Below are 20,149 nucleotides of genomic sequence, written 5' to 3' on the forward strand. Positions count from 1 at the left end.
CCTGACGTTTCGCCTGCATCTGTGGCTGGCATCTCCAGCCTCTGGAGGATCCTCTTGGATCCTCTGGAGATGCCAGCCACAGATACAGGCGAAACGTCAGGAGAGAATGCTGCTAGAACACGGCCATACAGCCCAGAAACCACACAGCACCCAAGTGATTCCGGCCGTGAAAGCCTTCGACAATACATTTGTGGGATTTTTTGTATTTTCAGTGTTTTTCTGTTTTTGGCATGCAGAGGGTGCAGTTTTTAGGCTAGCAGCACCAACATTTCAGGGATTTTTTGGGAGACTCTCCTTATGATATCACCCAGGTTTGGTGAGGTTTGGTTTTGGGAGTCCAAAGTTATGGACTCCCAAAGGGAGTGCCCCCATTATTTCCAATGGGAGCTAATAGAAGATGGGGGCTACACCTTTGAGGGTGGATAACTTTGGACCCCCTGAACCAAACTTCACCAATCTGGGTGGTATCATCAGTAGGGTCTCACAAAGATACTCTGAAATTTTGGTGCTGCTATTTTAATAATTGCACCCCTGACAGCAGGCACCCCCTAAATTTCCCCAGATTTTCCTTTTAAATCCACCCCTTTCCTGCCAATGCTTTCTTTCTTTCTCTCTTTTATTCTCTCAATTGCTAATAAAGGTTATTATTATTATATCCACCCCCTTCGGCATGGATTTAAAGGGAGAATCTGAGGTCCCCAGTTTACACATTGAAAGTGATGCTGTTTCAGGTTGGGGGATAATCCACCCCAAAATAGCATCACTGTCAATGTTGTTTAAACTGGGGACCCCAGATTCTCCCTTTAAGGTGGATTTAAAAGGAGAATCTGGGCTCCCTAGTTTAAACACCATTGAAAATGATGCTGTTTGGGGGTGGATTCCAGCATCACTTGTTTAAACTAGGGAGCCCAGATTCTCCTTTTAAATCCACCTTAAAGGGAGAATCTGGGGTCCCCAGTTCAAATAACATTGAAAGTGATGTTGTTTCCCCCAATTGGGGGGACTGGATACAACACCATAAAATGTTTTCATAGCAGTAATAAAACATTTTGAAAGCATTTTGAAAATGTTTTCAAAAAAATATTTCTACTGTGTGGCATGGCCCATTGCTGTGTTCAGATTTGTGAGTTGGGGGATGTTCTATAATGTGATGGTGACTTTGAAACAACTTGGTGGAAAAAATCATTGGTCACAGTGGGAGAGGTGGCTGCCCATGGGGGGCATCAAACTCAGGTTTTGCCGAGGGCTCCAGTTTGCCTAGGTACGCCACTGGAGTTAGCGCAAATAAAGGAACAGAGAGAGTTGCTGTTAATAACAAAATCTTTACTAGACTATGAGGGAAAGGTAACTTGAAAATAAAACAAGAAATTGCTTTCTACCTGACTAGCTACTCCTAGCTAGCTACCTTTAGCTATCACATGGTGTATGGAACTCAGAACTAACACTAGGACTAAGGCGGATTCCGCATGGGCCAAAAACAGCGGTGTGAAAATGGTGTAAAAATGGTGTAAACCCTTTTATACCTTTTAAAACCATTTTCACACCATTTTCACACTGCTGTTTTTGGCCCATGTGGAATCATCTTAAGTCACACAGACAAAGGAACAAAGTTACCTATATAACCTTTGTCTACGTGCAACCCTGCATGTAACCCATGCCGGGCTTGACTGACCAATAGCTGGTTAATTAACTGGTCACTCACTTCTGACCTCACTAGCTAAGTAGAATGCACAGCATTAACTCTTTCATGACTGGATTTGTGTGGCTTGCACTTGCAAAATACCAACACCTTCCAGAAAGACAAATAAAGGAGCTAATATGGTACTCTCCAAACATGTCACCCGTGTAGGGCATGTAATGGAACATGACAGGAAGCTGAACCAAAGACCATTTTGCTTTATTAGTTTTTTCTCACAATTTGAATGAACAAGAACACCGAGAGAGAGATGGGAGTTGTATCTGTATTTAATATCAACCTAACATTTTATAAACCAAAAGACAACATATTGCTGATTTGATCCCAGATGTACATAATCTGCAAAGTCCATAAAACCAGCTTCATGATAGGAATCTAGCATCTTTCTAAGATTTTGAGTGAGGTCACTGAGGCCGGCAAGGAATTATAACTATCACAAGTTTGTTGTAAATGTACAGGTGTTACACATTTTTAAAAGTATACAGATGAAAAGGTTGTGCAGCCTGAAAACTGACTCATGTACCCAAGATGAATATATAAATTTAATGCTGAAAATTTGCACAATGAAGCAAGCTGATCAGCTTGGAACAACCAAAAGCCTCTCTTAGACTACATTAAAGTATCCCTTTAATCAAACATTATGCCTGCAAGTGCATGAACATGGCAGTTTGTTAGCAGGCTTGCACACACACTCTTTACATTCCCTCTCTTATGAGTGAGATGAAGAAATTTGGTTCAAAACTTCTCTGGACCTGACATAGGAATTTGAGAGCAGAGCTTAACTGGAGTCAGTTGACTTACTGAATCAGTCTATCTCCAGGTGTTTGCGTAAGTCATTTCAGATAAAGGGAATCCTGGGGGAAGGGGTGGAGCTGGGTCTTTTATTTATGTGGGAAGTCAGCAGTGAGCTGCTGTGGTAGAGCAGCCAAGCACAAACTGAACCAACTGGTCCCTAGTTACTCCAGCACAGTTTTAAAACCAGACAATCTACCTGGCCTGGGGATCTACCATCTTTCCAACAATATGCCTCCCATTAAATTGCATAGGTTTTCCCCAAATAGTGTGGGAACATCTGGTTTTATTACAAAAAAAATCAAATATATGCAAAATACTTAAGACTGTAGCTCAGTTCCATCTTTCTTAACCAAGAGTGTTTGACCAGTTTACTAAATCGTCTACTTCTTGTTCCCAGAACTCCTCTTCCTGATTTATGCTTTGAATCTTGCATGGTGTAGTAGATTTCTCATGCTCAGATGGTGCTGTGGTAGTAAATATGCCAAAGAAAACAAAAAACAGTTAACAAAGAAAGAAAAACTATATAAATGAAAATAAAATTCTCAAGGCTTTCAACTGTAAAGCCAAATTTTCATTTACCACTAATTTTGTATCCAAATTTTCTATAAACAATATATAGTCCATGGCCTGTATAATGCATGGTTAGTAAAAGCTATCAATTGTGTCGTTGTAGAAGAAACTAGGGGCCCATTACACATTGATGTGTTACCCGCTTCAAGTAGCTTTTTGCTGCAGATTGGCTTTTTAATTTTGCAACAGCTTTAATATATGATTCGGGTTAGATTTTCCCTAAGCAACTGCTCTGAAATGACTGCACTTTTTAAAAAGGAAACCCCACGTTTTCCAGGTTTGGGAAAATCTGACCTTTTTTTCACTGTACAGGGACGGTGAAATGAATGTATGCACAATGCCTCCATCGCGTTTCTTCCTCCCTCCCCTCTCCTTCCTTTCCCCACGCATAAGAGTGTCCTCCAACACTTACATCATCCCACCCTCCTGCCACTTTTCTGGCCAGGCCATTCCTTGTCCCCTCCAATCTCCATTTTTGTCCTGCAATCTGGTCCAATGGCTTCTGGTGGATTTTATTTTATTATTTATTGATGCATCAGTGTATTAATAACATGAAAAATGTGCTAAATATCTGTGAACTGCAACTATAAGACCTCCGTTTGACTGAGGATCCGGGGATCCATGCTGACTTCTGCTGGCCCTGGAAAGTTTGTTGCCCACCATGTCAGCACCAACTTGGGGTGGGGGGAAATCCTACCAAACCCAATTTGGAACCCCTTCTTTAACTAGGAACCATCAGTGGATCACTACATAAATACTATGTGAATACTTATTTTGTGAAATCTACTTGATTGGAACTTTTTGTCATCCCCGGCAGACTACAGAGCCCCTCCAGTCCTGCTGGCGAAATGGCTCAAATCTTTGCCAGGTTTCCCTGTGCTTGTTTGTAATCAATGCAGTTACCCAGCCGAAAAAGCTCTGTTACTATGGCATATGGGGGGAGATTTTTTGCTGCCTTCTTCACCCATACCATAGAATCCATAGTTTCCTATTGGGAATAACATCAATGTATCAGTATATTGATGTATCAGTGTACTGATGTATCAATATATTGATATATTAATGTTCTTCCTTTGGAATATGTTTGATAATAAGCAGGCTTTAGGTAAAGAGCATTAGAGGACACTGATCTGCACAGAATACAACTTCCCCATGCTAATTTCCCATGCAAATGTTGTAGATGTGGAAGCACCCACAGGCAACATGTCATGGCAACAACACAAACCTGGCGCGGGAGAATGCGATTTGCAAGGAAATGTGCTACTCCTGCACCGAGCCAGAAAAAAGCTGAAAAGCGGGGACAAGAGTGCACAATACACACCACTTGCCCCACACAACAGGGAGGTGATTTTACTGACAAATTGCAGCATAAGACGTGTGTGTGTAATTGCTCCCGGTGTCTTTATGCTACAAAAATGGGAGGCTCAATAACATTTTCACATGTTGAAACTGCAGCCACAGCAAAGACTTTCACTTCTACCAGTCATGATACAAAATAGTGGGCTTAAGCTCTGGAAGTAATTATTTAAGCTAAATATTAGGGAAAGAATCCCATTGACGTATAAGAACAATGGAATTAATTGTTGAGAAAATATTATAAGTATCTTTAATGTGAAACCAGATAACTATTGTTTTCCTATTGTCTTACCTGGAGTTGTATTTGCAATATTTTCTGTGTCTTTAAATACTTTTACGTTCTTCCGTTTTTCAATAAGGTCTTTAAATAGTTTTGCGTTCTTCCGTTTTTCAATAAGTTCAGAGAGAAGTATTCTATGTCTGAAATAAAACAGAGACCTAATGACACAAACACTATCAAACCATATTTTTGGCCATAATCAGAAGAATGCACTTATTTACTAGCAGAGAGAAGCAAGGCCTTAAAAATCCCACTGGCGGATTATGCACAACATGTTTGCTGTGTGGTGGGGGCAAATGTCTGTGCAGCAAGATTTCTTGTACTGACATTTTTCTTCAAGCCCCGCTTTCACTTTTCATTCTCTCCACGGCAAGCAAGACCACTTCTAGCATAATTTTAATTTTGCTTCAATATTAGCACAGGCAGATTTGCCCATGAGCACAACTTTGCCCTGGACAATAGGAAGATAAAACGCACAGCCAATTTTTCCATTCCCCCCCCCACTTCCATCTACCCCTTCCCCCTTCCACCCCTTCCATGTTGCTGACTCCTTCAAGTGAAATAAAAGAAGCTCATATACATGAGCTTAGCCAAAACACACTGGCCTCTGTGTTGTATCTATATATTGAGAAATCAACAGAATGCTTGGAAATAATAAGCCTCTGTCCTTCAGCAGCAGCAGGAAGGGGGGGGGAAGAATATTGACTATAGCACAATGTCCCCTTCTTTGGCAGCATGTGGTCCAGGGAAGTGCTTTGTTCTTTTATTTGAGGGGAGGATTTTTTGGGAACAGTATTATTGATAAAAGTGCAGTTTAAAGACCAAGCCAGAAATCTTGACTACCGAGTATAATGAAATCTGTGCCTTTTAGAATAAGTGCTTTTAAGATCTATGTCTTTAAGAATAAGTTGATGGGCGGAGTTAAGAGTACAAGGCCAAGAGAGTCCTCTGAAGAAAAACTGTGCACACAGGAGGGAGTGCCTCCTTGTGTAGAAACAGAAATGTGAGGAGAGTCCACTGCAAGCCCACTGCACTGCACTGCAAGCCCACTGAGGTAAGACTTCCATGCATAATGATTCTAGTGGATCTTATTTGCAAGACATTTTAGGATAAGGTGTCAGAATGGTTTAAAATTCATTCTTATATGAAAAAGGAACACCCCATCATGCAAGTTGAAACGTCTGTAATTCTGAAAAGCATTGAACACTTTGCCTATTGCCAAGCAAAAACAAAGCAGGTGCTTAAATGCTAAGAATGACGAAAGACTTTAAGAAACAGTAGAAATGATCAGCAGAGTACACTCTATTCTTCAGCATCTACTTAAGGATGATACTGGACCAGTGCCTCAAACCTTGCACCCAAAAAACAGCTCTTAGAAAATAAGTAATCTGACTTCTGTTATACTTAGAAAATATGAAAATGTGATATATGCAGCGACAGTTTGGAAATGTTTTGGAGAAATAGTTAACAAATTATTTTTTATGGTCAAAGAAATGCATTTGTTTAACTTCCAGAAGCAGGAGCTTATGATTAAATTGCATATCTGGTAACACAAATCAATTTTAGCTTTGGCTATGGAAGAGCAAAAAAAAGGTTTGTTTTACCACAGCTAAAGTAGATTCATTACCTCTACCACACAAAAAGCCCTCCGGGCCTTAGACCCTCAAATCTGCAGGACTGCCTTTCCTGCTGTGCTCTACCATGATAGTTTTGCTTATTTGAGGAAAGGCTTCTGAAAAGACTGCCCTGCAAATGGGTCAGATTGATAGGTGCCCATGATTCACACTGAAAATCCTATTTTATATCATATTTTAATAGCCAAATTGGCCAAATCTGGAGATACTTAAATCTGGTGACTGGAGCGGTGAACAGATAAGATCTATTTACAAACTTGAACAGAACTCCAAGTTTGCAGAAAAATGTGATTAAAAAAAGATTTTAAAAAACCTTGAAAATGGTAAAATAAGCACCTGTAGCTTTAAGCAAAGGACACCCTCAGTGGTCACTGCAAGGTAACCATAGTATTCCTGGCTGAGTTCTCCCAGTAAAAGGCACGGCTCTTTCCAGGCCTAATCTGCCTTTGAGGGAGAACTCATTGGGGCCAGGTCTACAATGGCGTATCTAGGTGGAGAAGAGGGGGTATACAACCCAGGCACCATTTGCCTGCATCACATGTGGGTACACTTTAACCTCTACCCTCTCCCTCTCTCCTCCATGTGCCCAGACCCCCAGCCAAACTCCCCCCAATCCCCACTAGCCTGCTCGGCACACATACACACACACCCAAACTTCCCCCATCCAGAGCCCTGTGAGCAAAAGCACAGAGTGCTGGGCACATTCCCCATGGCGTGGGGGGGGGCCCTCTGGCTGCCTTTCTTATTGCCTGCCCAGCCAGAAGTGGCGAAGAGGGTACAGCATCCTGCATCATGGCTGGGGAGGTGCCACCCATGGAAAGGGGTGGAGAGGCTGCTGACTGTCCTAGGTCTGCTTGCTGGGTGTCTGGATGCTGGCAGGGCAGGCAGGCCCACGGCCCCAGGAACAGCCCTGCAAACAAGGCATCTCCTAAATGCTCTGCTGCCCTCCTGAAGCTCATCTCAGCCTGGCCCTGCTTAGAGGAAAGGTTTGTTGATTTTGGGGAGGGCATAGTGGGGGGAGTTTAAGGGGGGTACAGCGGGAGGGAGTTCAGCAAGGGGATGGGTGATGGTGTGTAGTAAAGGTATGCTGCTGCAGGCCTGGCTGGGGTTGCCAGCTTCAGACTGAGAAATTCATGGAGATTTGCGGTAGAGTCTAATGAGGGCAGGTTTGGAGTGTGGAGAGACCTTAACTGAATATAATGTCACAGAGTACAGCCTCCAAAGTAGTCATTTTCTCTAGGTCAGGGGACTGCAAACCGTGGCTCTTCAGATATTCATGGACTACAATTTCCATCAGCCCTGCCACTTGGCAATGCTGGCAGGGGCTGATGGGAATTGTAGTCCATGGATATCTGGAGAGCCACAGTTTGCAGATCCCTGCTCTAGGGGAACAGATCTCTGTCATCTGGAGTTCAGTTGTAATTCTTGGAGATCTCCAGGTCTCACCTGGAGGTTGGGGAAACAGTGGAAAGTGAGGTGTCACCCTACAGGTCCAGCATGGTGTAGTGGTTAAGAGCAAGTGGACACTAATCCGGAGAAAAGGGTTTGGTTCCTCACTTCTCCACATGAACCAGATTTGTTTTCCCACTTCTACATTCCTGCTGGGTGACCTTGGGCCACTCACAGTTCTTTGGAATTCTCTCAGCCACACCTACCTGCCTGTTGTGGGGAGAGGGAGAGAAAAAGAGTTTGCAGGGAAGAAAGGGGGTTATAAATCCAAACTCTTCTTCTTCTATTATGCAAGTGGTCCTGGTCCAGCAGCTGACAGAGCAGAACTGGGTCACAGATTTCCTTGGCAAAGGCTGCAGGGAGAGGAGGATGAGAGGGAAAGCTGATGACAGGGGCAGATAAAGGTAGGTTGGCTGTTAGGTGGCAAGGCTGCTTAGGAGGGTGGACTCTATGGCATTATTCCCTGCTGAGATTGTTTACTTCCCAGAGTTCTCTCTTTCACATCTCCACCCTCAAATCTCCATGAATTTTCTAACCTGGAGGTGACAACCCTGTAGCTGTGAGATCTATTGTGAGAGCTGTCATGATTCCAGGAGCTCTCCAGGCCCTACTTGGAGGTTAGCAACCTTAGAAGGTGAGAAGGAAACAGGAAAGGGGGAGAGGCTATGGGAACTTTCAGGAAAGGGAAAGAGGAAACAGTGGGGAAAGAGGAAATGAGATATCACCTGCAAGTCCTTGAAGGTTCCCTCTTGAGACTATATAAATCCTACTTTCATCAGCTTGAACTTTTCCATAAATGATTTTTTTTCCTCCTAGTGAACTTCCAGGTTTTTTTTCTAAATGTAAAGTGTGAAACTCTAGGTAATAAGATGGAACATATCTACTGTTACTGTTACAACCTATGACCCTGCAAAGAGATACCAGAGTGGAATTGCTTTGGATAAAGATGTTAGAAGCAAAATAATCTGTTAGTTCTTAGGAAGCTTTTCCTACTAACTTGGGTGAAGATTCCTGAAGCAGTAGTGCTATGATGAAAGAAAGTTTAAATATACAAAAAATACTTAGCCTACTCATTTGAAAGATTTTTGTTACAAAGAAAGGTAAATGGGGGTTTTAGGGCTGGAAAGGAGCACGCACACATCTTTCAAAAGCAACACACTTTTTCTTTTAAAAGAAAGGATTCAAATAGTAGCAAGGCATTAATATCTAATGAATAGTAGCAGTTAGCTTAACATATGTTCCAGATAAATTTTTAGAAAGCACTACTGAAGACAAAATGGTCAAGCATGCAGAAGGGCAAGCCCTGCTAAGCAAAAACCAGCATGGCTTTTGCAAAAGTAGAGCCTGTCTTGCTAACCTTTCAGAGCTTTTTTTAAAGTGTAGGTAAGTATGTGGCTTGCATCACCGAGACCTGGGTGTGAGAAGGCGAGACGGTCGCCTTAAACGAAGTCTCGCCCCCGGGTTTCGCGTGTGTCCACCAGCCTCGAACACAGGGCCGGGGGGGAGGTGTGGCAATGTTCATCCGGGATGACATCGCCTTCAGGGCAACCCCTGCCCCTCAAATTTCCGGGTTCGAATGTGCTGGTTTGGAGTGGTTGTCGGGGGAGAGGTTGGCCGTCTTCCTGGTGTACCCGGTCGCCCTAAGCGCACCCGGCGACGGCCTTCCGCCCACGGCTACTGGAGGCGGTGGCTGAGTGGGCGTATGCGCCCGACTTATTGTCTTGGGGACTTCAACGTCCATGTGGACACCGCCTCATGTTCAGCGGCAGTGGACCTGAATTGTCATCCATGGCGACATCTGGAGACTCCTCCTTACTAAACACCGGGCGCCACCCATGAAGTCGGGTCACACTTTGGACCTGGTCTTTGGGGCGGGAGTGGATATGGCCGTATCCTCTGTTAGCAGAGCGCCATGGTCCGACCATTTGCCCTGAAGGTCCAGATGGATCGGCAGCGCCAACCTCGTCTAGGCTTATCGGACTTATTTATGTCCGCCAGCGGAGATCTCTTATGGAACCGATCGGGTTCCTGAATGCCCTCACCGGGACCCTGAACCCTCTGGTACCCCTCGATGAGCAGGTGGTAGACTGGAATTCCAGACTCTCCGGATGCCATCGAGGTCATTGCTCCAAAGTGCCTCGCTGCGCCCCCGCTCACGGGCGGGACTCCTTGGTATACTAGGGGAGCTTGCGCCAGATGAAGCCCGGAGCTCAGAGCGGCTAGAGCAGGCATGGAGGAAGTCACAAAGCGACGAAGTGGCACGAACAACTTATAGGAGGGCGTTTATGAAGGCCTATGAGGTTGGCGATAAAGAGGGTGAAGAGTGCTTATTTTCATCCTCCCTGCGTCCTGCTAGCTCTCGCCCGGCACAATTACTGTCGGACTGTTCGGTCCCTTACACTCTCTAGTGGAGGGATCCACAAATTCTCAATTGACTATCGGCTGTGAGGCATTTCAGAGCTTTTTTGTAGACAAAGTCATGTCACTCTGCCGGGACCTTCCAGCCACATTTGATACAGTGAGGGAACTTCGGGGAGGCTCCTTCGCCCGTCTTCACAGGGTCCAAGTTTGGACCAGTTTTCCTGCTCCGCCTTGAGTCCGATGTTGACAGGGTCCTAGCTGCTGTTAGACCTACTACCTGTCCTCTGGATCCGCAAGCAACCTCCTGGCTAATAAAAGCCTGCCGGGAGGAGTTATGACCCACCTGTTGAATATAGTCCAACTGCTCCCTTGAGCAAGGAGTGTTTCCGGGTGGGTTGAAGGAGGCAGTGGTCCGCCCACTCTTGAAAAGACCATCCCAGATCCTCGGCTGATTCTGTGGCCACTATTACCAAGCCCCGTTTCGAATCTCTTCGTTTCTGGGGAAGGTACTGGAGAGAGTGTGGTGTTGGAGCAGACTTCAGGGCTTCCCTGGAGGATCAATATCGGCTTCGATCCCTTCCAGTCCGACTTCTGTAGCTGGACATGGGACAGAGACCGTCCTCGCTGCCATCACAGAATATACTCCGCGATGCAGCTAGACCGAAGCGGATCGTGGCGCTAAGCGATTCTATTAGATCTCACAGCAGCGCTTGATATGGTTCGATCACGCACCTTTTGATCCACCATACAGCTACCTTCTACCGGAGTGCGAGGGAACTGTCCTTCCAGTGGATTGCCCTCGTTCCTCTGGGAGTTGGGGTCAGCAGGTATGGTGCAGTAGATGAGCCTCCCATAGGGCCTCGCTTAGTTATGGGGTCCCTCAGGGGGCCTTGCTTTCCCCGCTTTATTTAACATCTACATGCGACCCCCCTCGCTCAGCTAGTGCTGAGTTTTGGGCTGGTCTGTCCACCAGTACGCATGGATGACAATTCCAGCTCATTCTGTTGATGTTGAGGGGGGGCGACTACTCTGCCCTGTAGCTCTACAGCATTGTTTGGAGTCGGTTGCTGGTTGGTTGAGGCAGAACAGCAGGTTAAAACTTAATCCGAATCGAAGACGGAGGTCCTTTAGCTGGGCCGGGGGGAGAGACCAGGGGATTTTCGGACGCCCGGGTCCTGGAGGGGTTGAAGTTGGCCCGGGTATTACCTTTGGCCTGCAGCCTGGGGTCCGCTTCTGGACTCTTTCACTATCGATGGAGGGCCAGGTGGCCCATGTCCCACCCGGGTTGCGTTCTTTCACCTCCGCCAGGCTCGGCTGCTGGCTCTGTTCTCCCAGTCCTGACTTGGCCACTGTGATCCCATGCGACGGTCACCCACCGAGGTTGGATTACTGCTTAACTTCGCTCTACCGCTTGGGCCTTCCCTTGCGACTCGATCCGGAAGTTGAAGCTGGTTCCAGAACAGCAGCAGCCCGGCTTTCTGACAGGTGGTGGTTATTCAGATCATATCACCCCTGTGCTGCGCTGTCTGCACTGGCTCCCAGTGGAGTTCCGGATCGTCTTCAAGGTGTTGGTGATGACCTTTAAGGCCTTACGCGGCATGGGGCCCTCATACCTGCGGGACTGCATCACCCCTTACGTCCCAAATAGGCCGCTGCCTTCGGCGGCGGCAGAGCTGCTGGAGATCCCTGGCCCTGCGATGGTGCGGCTGGCCTCGACCTGGGCCAGGGCCTTCACGGCCCTGGCCCCTGCCTGGTGGAATGCTCTACCTCCAGCTGTCCGGGCCCTGCGGGACCTTGGTGAGTTCCGCAGGGCCTGTAAGACTGAGCTATTCCACCGGGCCTTTGGGGGGGCTGGCCGCGGTTTTATTACCCCCCACTGAAGCTGCCGTTTCTATCTGGCAGGGCCCTGGTTTCCATCTTGGGCCCGACCTATCCCCTCCCTCCTGGCCTGTAGATCGGGCGCTTTGATCTTTGATGTTTGATGTTTTAACTGATAGGTAATTGAAACTGTTTTAAGTTTTAAAGTTTTAAGTTAAGTTTTAATGAATTAAGCTGCACTCTTGTAATTGATATGTTCTGTTGCTTGTCGTTGAATGTGCAGCCATTCTGTGAGCCGCCTCGAGCCCTTTGGGGGTGAGGCGGCTTATAAATCTCATCATAAATAAATAAATAAATAAATAACCTTTCAGAGCTTTTTTTAAAGTGTAGGTAAGTATGTGCACAGGAATGAGAATGTGGATATTGTGTATTCGGATTTCCAAAAGGCTTTTGACGGAGTCCCTTACCAAAGATTGCTAATCGATGGTCAGTTACCATAATGGAGGGATGTGAGCACCAGGGTCCCTTGCAGATCTGTGCTGGGACCAGTGCTTTTCAACCTGTTCATCTGTGAACAGTGAGGTGGTCAGTTTTGCAGAAAACACCAAATTATTTCAGGTGGTTGAAACAAAAAACAGATTGGGAAACACTCCAAAAGAATCTCTCCAAACTGGAGGAATGAACATTCAAATGATATTCCATGTGAGCAAGTTTAAAGTGATGCATATTAAGGCAAAAAATAAATAAATCCCACTTTGCTAATACTCTGATAGAATCTGCATTGGCAGCACAGACCAAGAGAGGATTGTTGGGGTGGTAGTTGACAGCTTGATGAAAATGTCAGCCCAGTGTGCAGCCACTATGAAAAAGACAAATTTCTTGTTTGTTTGTTTGTTTGTTTGTTTGTCCGTCCGTCCGTTCGTTTCACTTTTATACCGCCCTCCCCCAAAGGGCTCAGGGCGGTTTACAACATAATTACAGGCAAGTGGATAAACAGGATAAAATGCTAAAAATTAATACCAGTTAAAATGCAGCGCTCCAAATCCATAAATATTTAAAACAGATGGCATTCAACCATTAACTCCTCTACCTCTGAGAGGGGAACAGCGGATCTCAGTTGTTAATGGGCACCTATCAGCAGCCGGCCTCCCCAAAAGCCCGGCGGAATAACTTGGTCTTACAGGCCCTGCGGAATTCATTTAGGTCCCGCAGGGCCCGGACAGCTGGAGGAAGAGCATTCCCACCACCAGGCAGGGGCCAGGGTCGTAAAAGCCCTGGCCCTAGTGGAGGCCAGCCGCATCATAGAGGGGGCGGGGATCTCCAGTAGATTGGCCTCGTAGGTTACAGGAGACCGCGTGGGACATATGGGGCCAGAGCTGATTCCCTGGAGGTATGAAAGGTCCCAGACCGCTGTAGGAGCCTTAAAAGGTTAACACCAATACCTTGAAGACGATTCGGAATTCGACTGGAAGCCAGTGCAAACGGTGCAACACGGGCGTGATGTGATCTCTGGAGGTACCTCCCGTGAGCAAACGAGCCGCCGCATGCTGGACCAGTTTCAATTTCCGAATCAGCCTCAAGGGTAGGCCTGCGTAGAGCGAGTTGCAATAGTCTAATCTGGAGGTGACCGTTGCATGGATCTCTGTGGCCAGATCCGCCTGGGAGAGGAAGGGGGCCAGTTCCATACTTAGGCAAGGATTAGAGAGTAAAACTGCAGCAGTCATACTGCCCTTGTCTATGGTGATACCATAATTGGAATAATGTGTATCGTTTTGGTCACCACACCTGAAAAGATATTGCTGACTCCGAGCTTGAGAAGTTGCAGAAAAGAGCAATCAAAATGATCAGCAGGCTAGATCAACTGCCCTATGATGACCAGTTAAAATATTTAGGGATGTTTAGCTTATAAAAAAAGTAAGGGAAGACATGATAAGAGGTCCATAAAATTATGTACTGTGTGGACAAGAGTAGCTAGGGAGAAACTTTTCTACCATCCTCATAATACTAGGGTTATCTGCCAAAGCTGAAGAGTGAGAGGTTCAAAATAGACAAAATAAAGTATTTCTTCACACAGCGCATTCTTAAATTGTGGAACTCCCTGCCCAAGGATGCTGTGATGGCTGTCAATTTGGAAGGCTTTAAGAGAAGAGTGAACCTGTTTGTGGAAGATAGGGTTACCTATGGCCACTAGCCAAAATAGATACTTGTCATGATGCATATCTATTCTCTCCGATATCAGAGGAACATGCCCATTATATTAGGTGTTCCAGAACACCGGCACAATAATGCTGCTGTAGTCAGAGGCACCTGGTTGGCCACTGAGAGAACAGACTGCTGGACTTGATGGGCCTTGGTCTGATCCAGCATGGCTTTTCTTATGTTCTTATGGCATTAATGTGGAGGGGAGAGATAATCTTGCAGTTCTTTTAAACAGGCCCCCATCTGCATTTTTGAGACTGTGTAAGTGCTTATTCTACTCTGTCTTCATATATACACATACAAATAACACAAAATAAAATGTAAAGGAAAAACCTATTATTCTTATAATAGTGTGAGACAGAATCCTGTATCACTAGTGACGTTACCGGACACTATGAAACAGATAGCTATAAGTCACAAATACTATCAGACAAAAATAAAGATAACCTGAACAAATTGTGGTAGTGCCGTTGGAACAGAGGGAGGGGAAATCATGCTACCTTCATGTGCTTTTTCATTCTGTTCACACACAATATTTCCATTGGCTGCCAAGATATATCCTCAAGGGTTCCAAATGCCCTGTTCTGGCTTGATGCTGCCATGTCTTCTGGCTGGGATGTGGGATCCTTTTCTCTCCCCCCCTCCCTTTTATCTAACTGCTGTTGCTGTAGTTTCATTTTATTCTAGAAATGTGTTATTTCATTACACACCTGCTAGATGTTGCTCTGTTCAGTGCTGGGGAATGTGGGTTGTTTTGACCTAAGTGAAGGTTATGCTGGCTCTGGACTGTAGCACTGGAGGGGTGCCAAACTCCCCTGGAAACCAGGGTTCAGGGGCAGCACTATGCAATGGGGTGGGGGATGATGAGGAGTATAATGGAGGATGCTTTGGCATGCCAACTTTACTTCTGGCAATAGAAGTCTAAATGTTTTTCCCTGATGTTTTTCATAATAAAGAAAACATCTGAATATGGAGTCTCGTTATTGAACAGTTGGGGGGCACAACGCCAAGGCCCCTCTCCCAAGTTAATAATCTGTTAAAATCCCAAATTTTCCTTCATTACAACAAAAATTGAGTTTGTACAAATTCAAACTTCAAATATATTCTTTTTTTACCACAAGGGGGCATAAATGTTTTACATTTCTACAAAAAACTGCCAGTTTCTTTCTTAAGAACTACATACAAAGGTCAATTCACCAAGCATTACAAGGAACATTCAACTGAACAGACTGCTATCTTGTACCCTGGGAAAGCAGGAGAATAAAAAGTGTGTACATTTCTACTAGTTATTGAAGCCTGGATGGTAATGTTGTTTATGTTCTTGGCTAGGCTAAATCAGAGAAAAGGGAAAGGAATGTTATGAAAACAATAACAAAGTTATAGCAAGTGGGTCAGATGAAACACCTGTCTATTGCAAGATACATCCAAGATCTGTCTGTGCTCTGAGATACATTTTTACAATGTGCACGCACACTATGTGTGCCATGTGCACTCTTAAGTTGGAAGTGACTTGGTGGCACCTAATTTATTCACACACAATAATTATGCCATTATAAGTAGAATGACACACTTTTAAGATCACTGAAGTCCTGCTTAGGATGTGAATGTGACTGAGTGCATGTAAGCGACACAGCATTTTGCACATTAGTTTGTTTGCTGAGACACAAAGCAGAAAACACTGCAGAACTACTCTGCAAAAAGCAGAAGCTTAGGGCCAAACATGATGACATCCTCATGGTCATCACCATTTAAAAGTCATTTGAAAATGTACTGAGGGCCCAGTCCTGACTGAGCATGTAGCATAGTGCTCTTGCATACCCCCACCCATACCTTTCCAAATGCATTTGGGGCAACTGTTTCACCACTTGATAAAGCGTGGGGTGGGAAACACGAGTACCTCAGGCCACCATGTTTCCCTGTCCCATATGTACACTTATGGATGAGATAATGAGAGGTCAGGATCAAATCCTCACATCATTTTAGAACCATTTTAAAGTGGCAGTAGATTCTCCTTGCCAGCCATGAGAATGACATCACATCTCATTTTGACTTTATAAACTGATCAATGAACCTAGTAATAGCCATTGTCCTAAGTAGTTTATGAAGTATCATCACTGTGCGAAAACCAATAACTGCTTAATATGTGGTCACCCAGTGAAAACATTTCCCAAGGCTATTGTAATTGCATGATTATTGTAGACCCCAAGCACTCCAGAAACTTAAAAATGGACTTTCTACTTTGCCCCATGTTTATGGTAAGTTCAGGGTAGCACAACTTAGCTCACTACTTGATTAAAGCTTCTAAACAACTGGCACTTTGCATAGTTTGAACTTTTAGTGAAGACATTTAAAAATACACACATACGCGCTATAAGCAGTATATCCCTTCAGCCAGTTTGCAGAACAAAATTCTATACAAAAAGAAAATAGACTTGACAAGTTATGCTAATATGATTTATGCATTTAACTTTAAACAGGCTAAATATTTTACAACTTGGGACCCACAAGCCATCACAAGAGAGGTGACCAATTTGAACTACCCGCCCCCCCCAGTTTTCCGTTCATGATTTGATACACCAGCTAAGGACCTATGGCTCAGTGCTAGAGCATCTGCTTTACAAGCAGAAGACCTCCGGTTCAATCTCTGACATGTCAAATTTAAAGGACTTTATAGTAGGTAGTGTGAAAGTGCCACAGACCGCCTTTGCCAGTCTGACTGATAGACCCATTAGGCAAATCCATGTGATTTTATACGCATTCAGGTACTTGAGCAACTGACACCCCCCAACGCTGTTTTTTCCCTTTTAATTGACACCCAGCTATTCTCAACATTCCATCATTTCTAGAGCATTTTCAGCCCTCATCCATGCTGTTCTTTGAGGTTTTCATTTCATATGGCTCTGCATTTTTCAGGACTCCCCCGAGTAGCTAAATTACCTCATACCTTGCCTGTTGGCATCCTTGAATTGCTGCTTTTGTTATCATAATGGGGACCAGCTGCTTTACTATTAGATGTAGTGACAGGCTGGGGGCTTGCAAGGAGTTGAGGGTGGCAACCATTTGGAAATCCATCCACCCCCCCACCCCCGCACTCCACACATTTTTTTAGGCTTTTCTAAGTTGTCAAGGACTTGATTTCCTCCCTTCATTCTTTTCTTTTTTAGCTCTCTCAACATTTTATTTCTCTGGAGCACATGGGATCCTCAACAGACTGGTTTTTAAGGATCTCTTCTCCTTTGGTTAATATACAAAATCATATTTTTCTGCATACTGGAAAGTCCCCCAAATAGGAGTTCCCCAAATCTTGTCCATGGATGGTGTTGTTTTGCTACTTTCATCATCCACATATGGGAGTGGGACAGCTAGTCTATTATTAGATATAATAACGAGTGGCTAAAACAAAGAAATTATGGTTTTTACACTGCCCTTTTTTACCTGTCCAAAGCTATGAAAAGACAATTTGCAGATATTAAAATATAACAGGCTAGATTCTGCACAACATTTCTACAGACTGAAGTAATTTCCAATAGTGAAATGGAATTTCTTCCCTTTCTGCACCCTCTGCAGACCCAACCCCCAAAGGACTGTTCCTGAGGGACAGAAAACTCCTGGAACACCATAAGAAAGAAATCAGAGGTCTACCATGGAAGGAAGGAAGGAAGGAAGGAAGGAAGGAAGGAAGGAAGGAAGGAAGGAAGGAAGGAAGGAAGGAAGGAAGGAAGGAAGGAAAAAAGGAAGGAAGGAAGGAAGGAAGGAAGGAAGGAAGGAAGGAAGGAAGGAAGGAAGGAAGGAAGGAAGGAAGGAAGGAAGGAAGGAAGGAAGGAAGGAAGGAATATGCAAAAATTGCCTCCCCATTTTGTCAGAGGAAATTTCTTACTAGATCCTACCCATTACTTGCAACTCAGAGAAAACTGTGAAACATGAACTTAGCATTCAAAGCATCTGTGATGCAACAAACAACATTCGAATCCCCACTCTGCCAAGGAAGCTCACTGGGTGACCTTGAACCAGTCATACTCCCTTAGCCTATAACTTCTTGTGAGAACATAAGAACATAAGAACAAGCCAGCTGGATCAGACCAGAGTCCATCTAGTCCAGCTTTCTGCTACTCGCAGTGGCCCACCAGGTGCCTTTGGGAGCTCACATGCAGGATGTGAACGCAATGGCCTTCTGCGGCTGTTGCTCCCAAGCACCTGGACTGTTAAGGCATTTGCAATCTCAGATCAAGAGGATCAAGATTGGTAGCCATAAATCGACTTCTCCTCCATAAATCTGTCCAAGCCCCTTTTAAAGCTATCCAGGTTAGTGGCCATCACCACCTCCTGTGGCAGCATATTTCCAAACACCAATCACACGTTGCGTGAAGAAGTGTTTCCTTTTATTAGTCCTAATTCTTCCCCCCAGCATTTTCAATGAATGCCCCCCTGGTTCTAGTATTGTGAGAAAGAGAGAAAAATTTCTCTCTGTCAACATTTTCTACCCCATGCATAATTTTATAGACTTCAATCATATCCCCTCAGACGTCTCCTCTCCAAACTAAAGAGCGTCCCAAACGCTGTGCAGCCTCTCCTCATAAGGAAGGTGCTCCAGTCCCTCAATCATCCTCGTTGCCCTTCTCTGCACTTTTTCTATCTCACTTCAATATCCTTTTTGAGATGTGGCGCTTACTCAGGAACTGGAACACACAGTACTCTCAGAATGCGGTCGCACCACGTGTCTTCTTTATATGAGGGCATGACAATCTTGCAGTTTTATTCTCAATTCCTTTCCTAATTATCCCCAACATAGAGTTTGCCTTTTTCACAGCTGCCATGCATTGAGTTGACATTCCCATGGAACTATCAACTAAGACAGCCCAAATCCCTTTCCTGGTCTGTCAGACTGATAGCACTGGACCCCTGTAGCGTGTATGTGAAGTTTGGATTTTTTTGCCCCTATGTGCATCACTCACTTTACATTTTGCTACATTGAACTGCATTTGCCATTTCTTAGCCCACTCACCTAATTTATCAAGGTCCGCTTGAGCTCTTCGCAACTCCCTTTGGCGTGTTCTCACCCACACTATATAATTTTGGTATCATCTGCAAACTTGGCCACCACGCTACCCACCCCTTACTTCCAGGTGGTCATTTATGAATAGGTTAAAGAGCACTGGTCCCAAAACGGATCCTTGGGGACACCACTCCTTACATCTCTCCATTGTGAGGAATTTCCCATTTACACCCACTCTTTGCTTCCCTCCTGTTTCTCAACCAGTTTTTTTTAATCCAAAGGAGGGACTTCCCTCTTATTCCTCTCTTCATTGCTGAGTTTTCTCAATAGTCTCTGGTGAGGAACTTTGTCAAAAGCCTTTGGAAATCCAAAGTAGACGAAAATGTTCCCCACTTATCCACATGCCTGTTTACACCCTCTCAAAGAACTCCTCTAGTAAGTTTGTAAGACAGGATTTGCTCTCTGCCACCAAAAGCTTCTTTAATGCTGAGCTCTTTTCCTCAGCAGGTCTTCCCTGCTTTTCTACATGTTTAATAATTTTATCTTTAATGATAGATTCTACTAATTTGCCAGTGGAACAGATAAAGTCAAAACTGACTGGCCTGTAATTTCCTCGAGGGTCCCCCCTAGATCCTTTCTTAAAGATTGTGGTGTGACATTGGCCATCCTTCTCCAGTCTTCAGGGATGGAGCCTGATTTCAGGGATACAAAGTTGCATATTATTAAAGTGAGAGAAGATCAGCAATTTCATGCTTTGAGAGCTCTTTAAAGAACTCTTGGTGTGAATGCCCAATCTGGGCCAGGGATTTGGTAGCATTTAGTTTATCAATGGCTGCTGTAAGAACTTCTTCCCTTGTCTACCACTCATCATCGCTAGTTCCCTCAGAATGCGCCTCCTAAGAAGCTTGGTTCAGGTGCAGGAATGTTCCTCACCTCCTCTTGGGTGAAGACAGATGCAAAGAATTCATTCAGCTTCTCTGCAATCTCCCTGTCATCTT

At 44.7% G+C, this 20,149-nt stretch overlaps 1 protein-coding gene across 6 annotated transcripts in view; it reads right to left on the reverse strand.

Moving 5' to 3' along the window:
* Nucleotides 1-1,947: 1,947 nt before the first annotated feature.
* UBE2U (ubiquitin conjugating enzyme E2 U) overlaps nucleotides 1,948-20,149 on the reverse strand; it is a 53,412-nt gene continuing 35,210 nt past the window's right edge. For all 6 annotated transcript variants that reach the window (XM_048495915.1, XM_048495914.1, XM_048495912.1 and 3 more), the window contains 2 exons: nucleotides 4,710-4,837; nucleotides 1,948-2,955 (listed from right to left, as the gene is read on the reverse strand). In XM_048495915.1, coding sequence (XP_048351872.1) covers nucleotides 2,837-2,955; nucleotides 4,710-4,837 — 247 coding nt within the window. In that variant the 3' untranslated portion in view covers nucleotides 1,948-2,836. The remainder of the gene's footprint in view (nucleotides 2,956-4,709; nucleotides 4,838-20,149) is intronic.

The sequence above is a fragment of the Sphaerodactylus townsendi genome, linkage group LG05, assembly GCF_021028975.2.
Source record: "Sphaerodactylus townsendi isolate TG3544 linkage group LG05, MPM_Stown_v2.3, whole genome shotgun sequence".
NCBI lineage: Eukaryota > Metazoa > Chordata > Lepidosauria > Squamata > Sphaerodactylidae > Sphaerodactylus > Sphaerodactylus townsendi.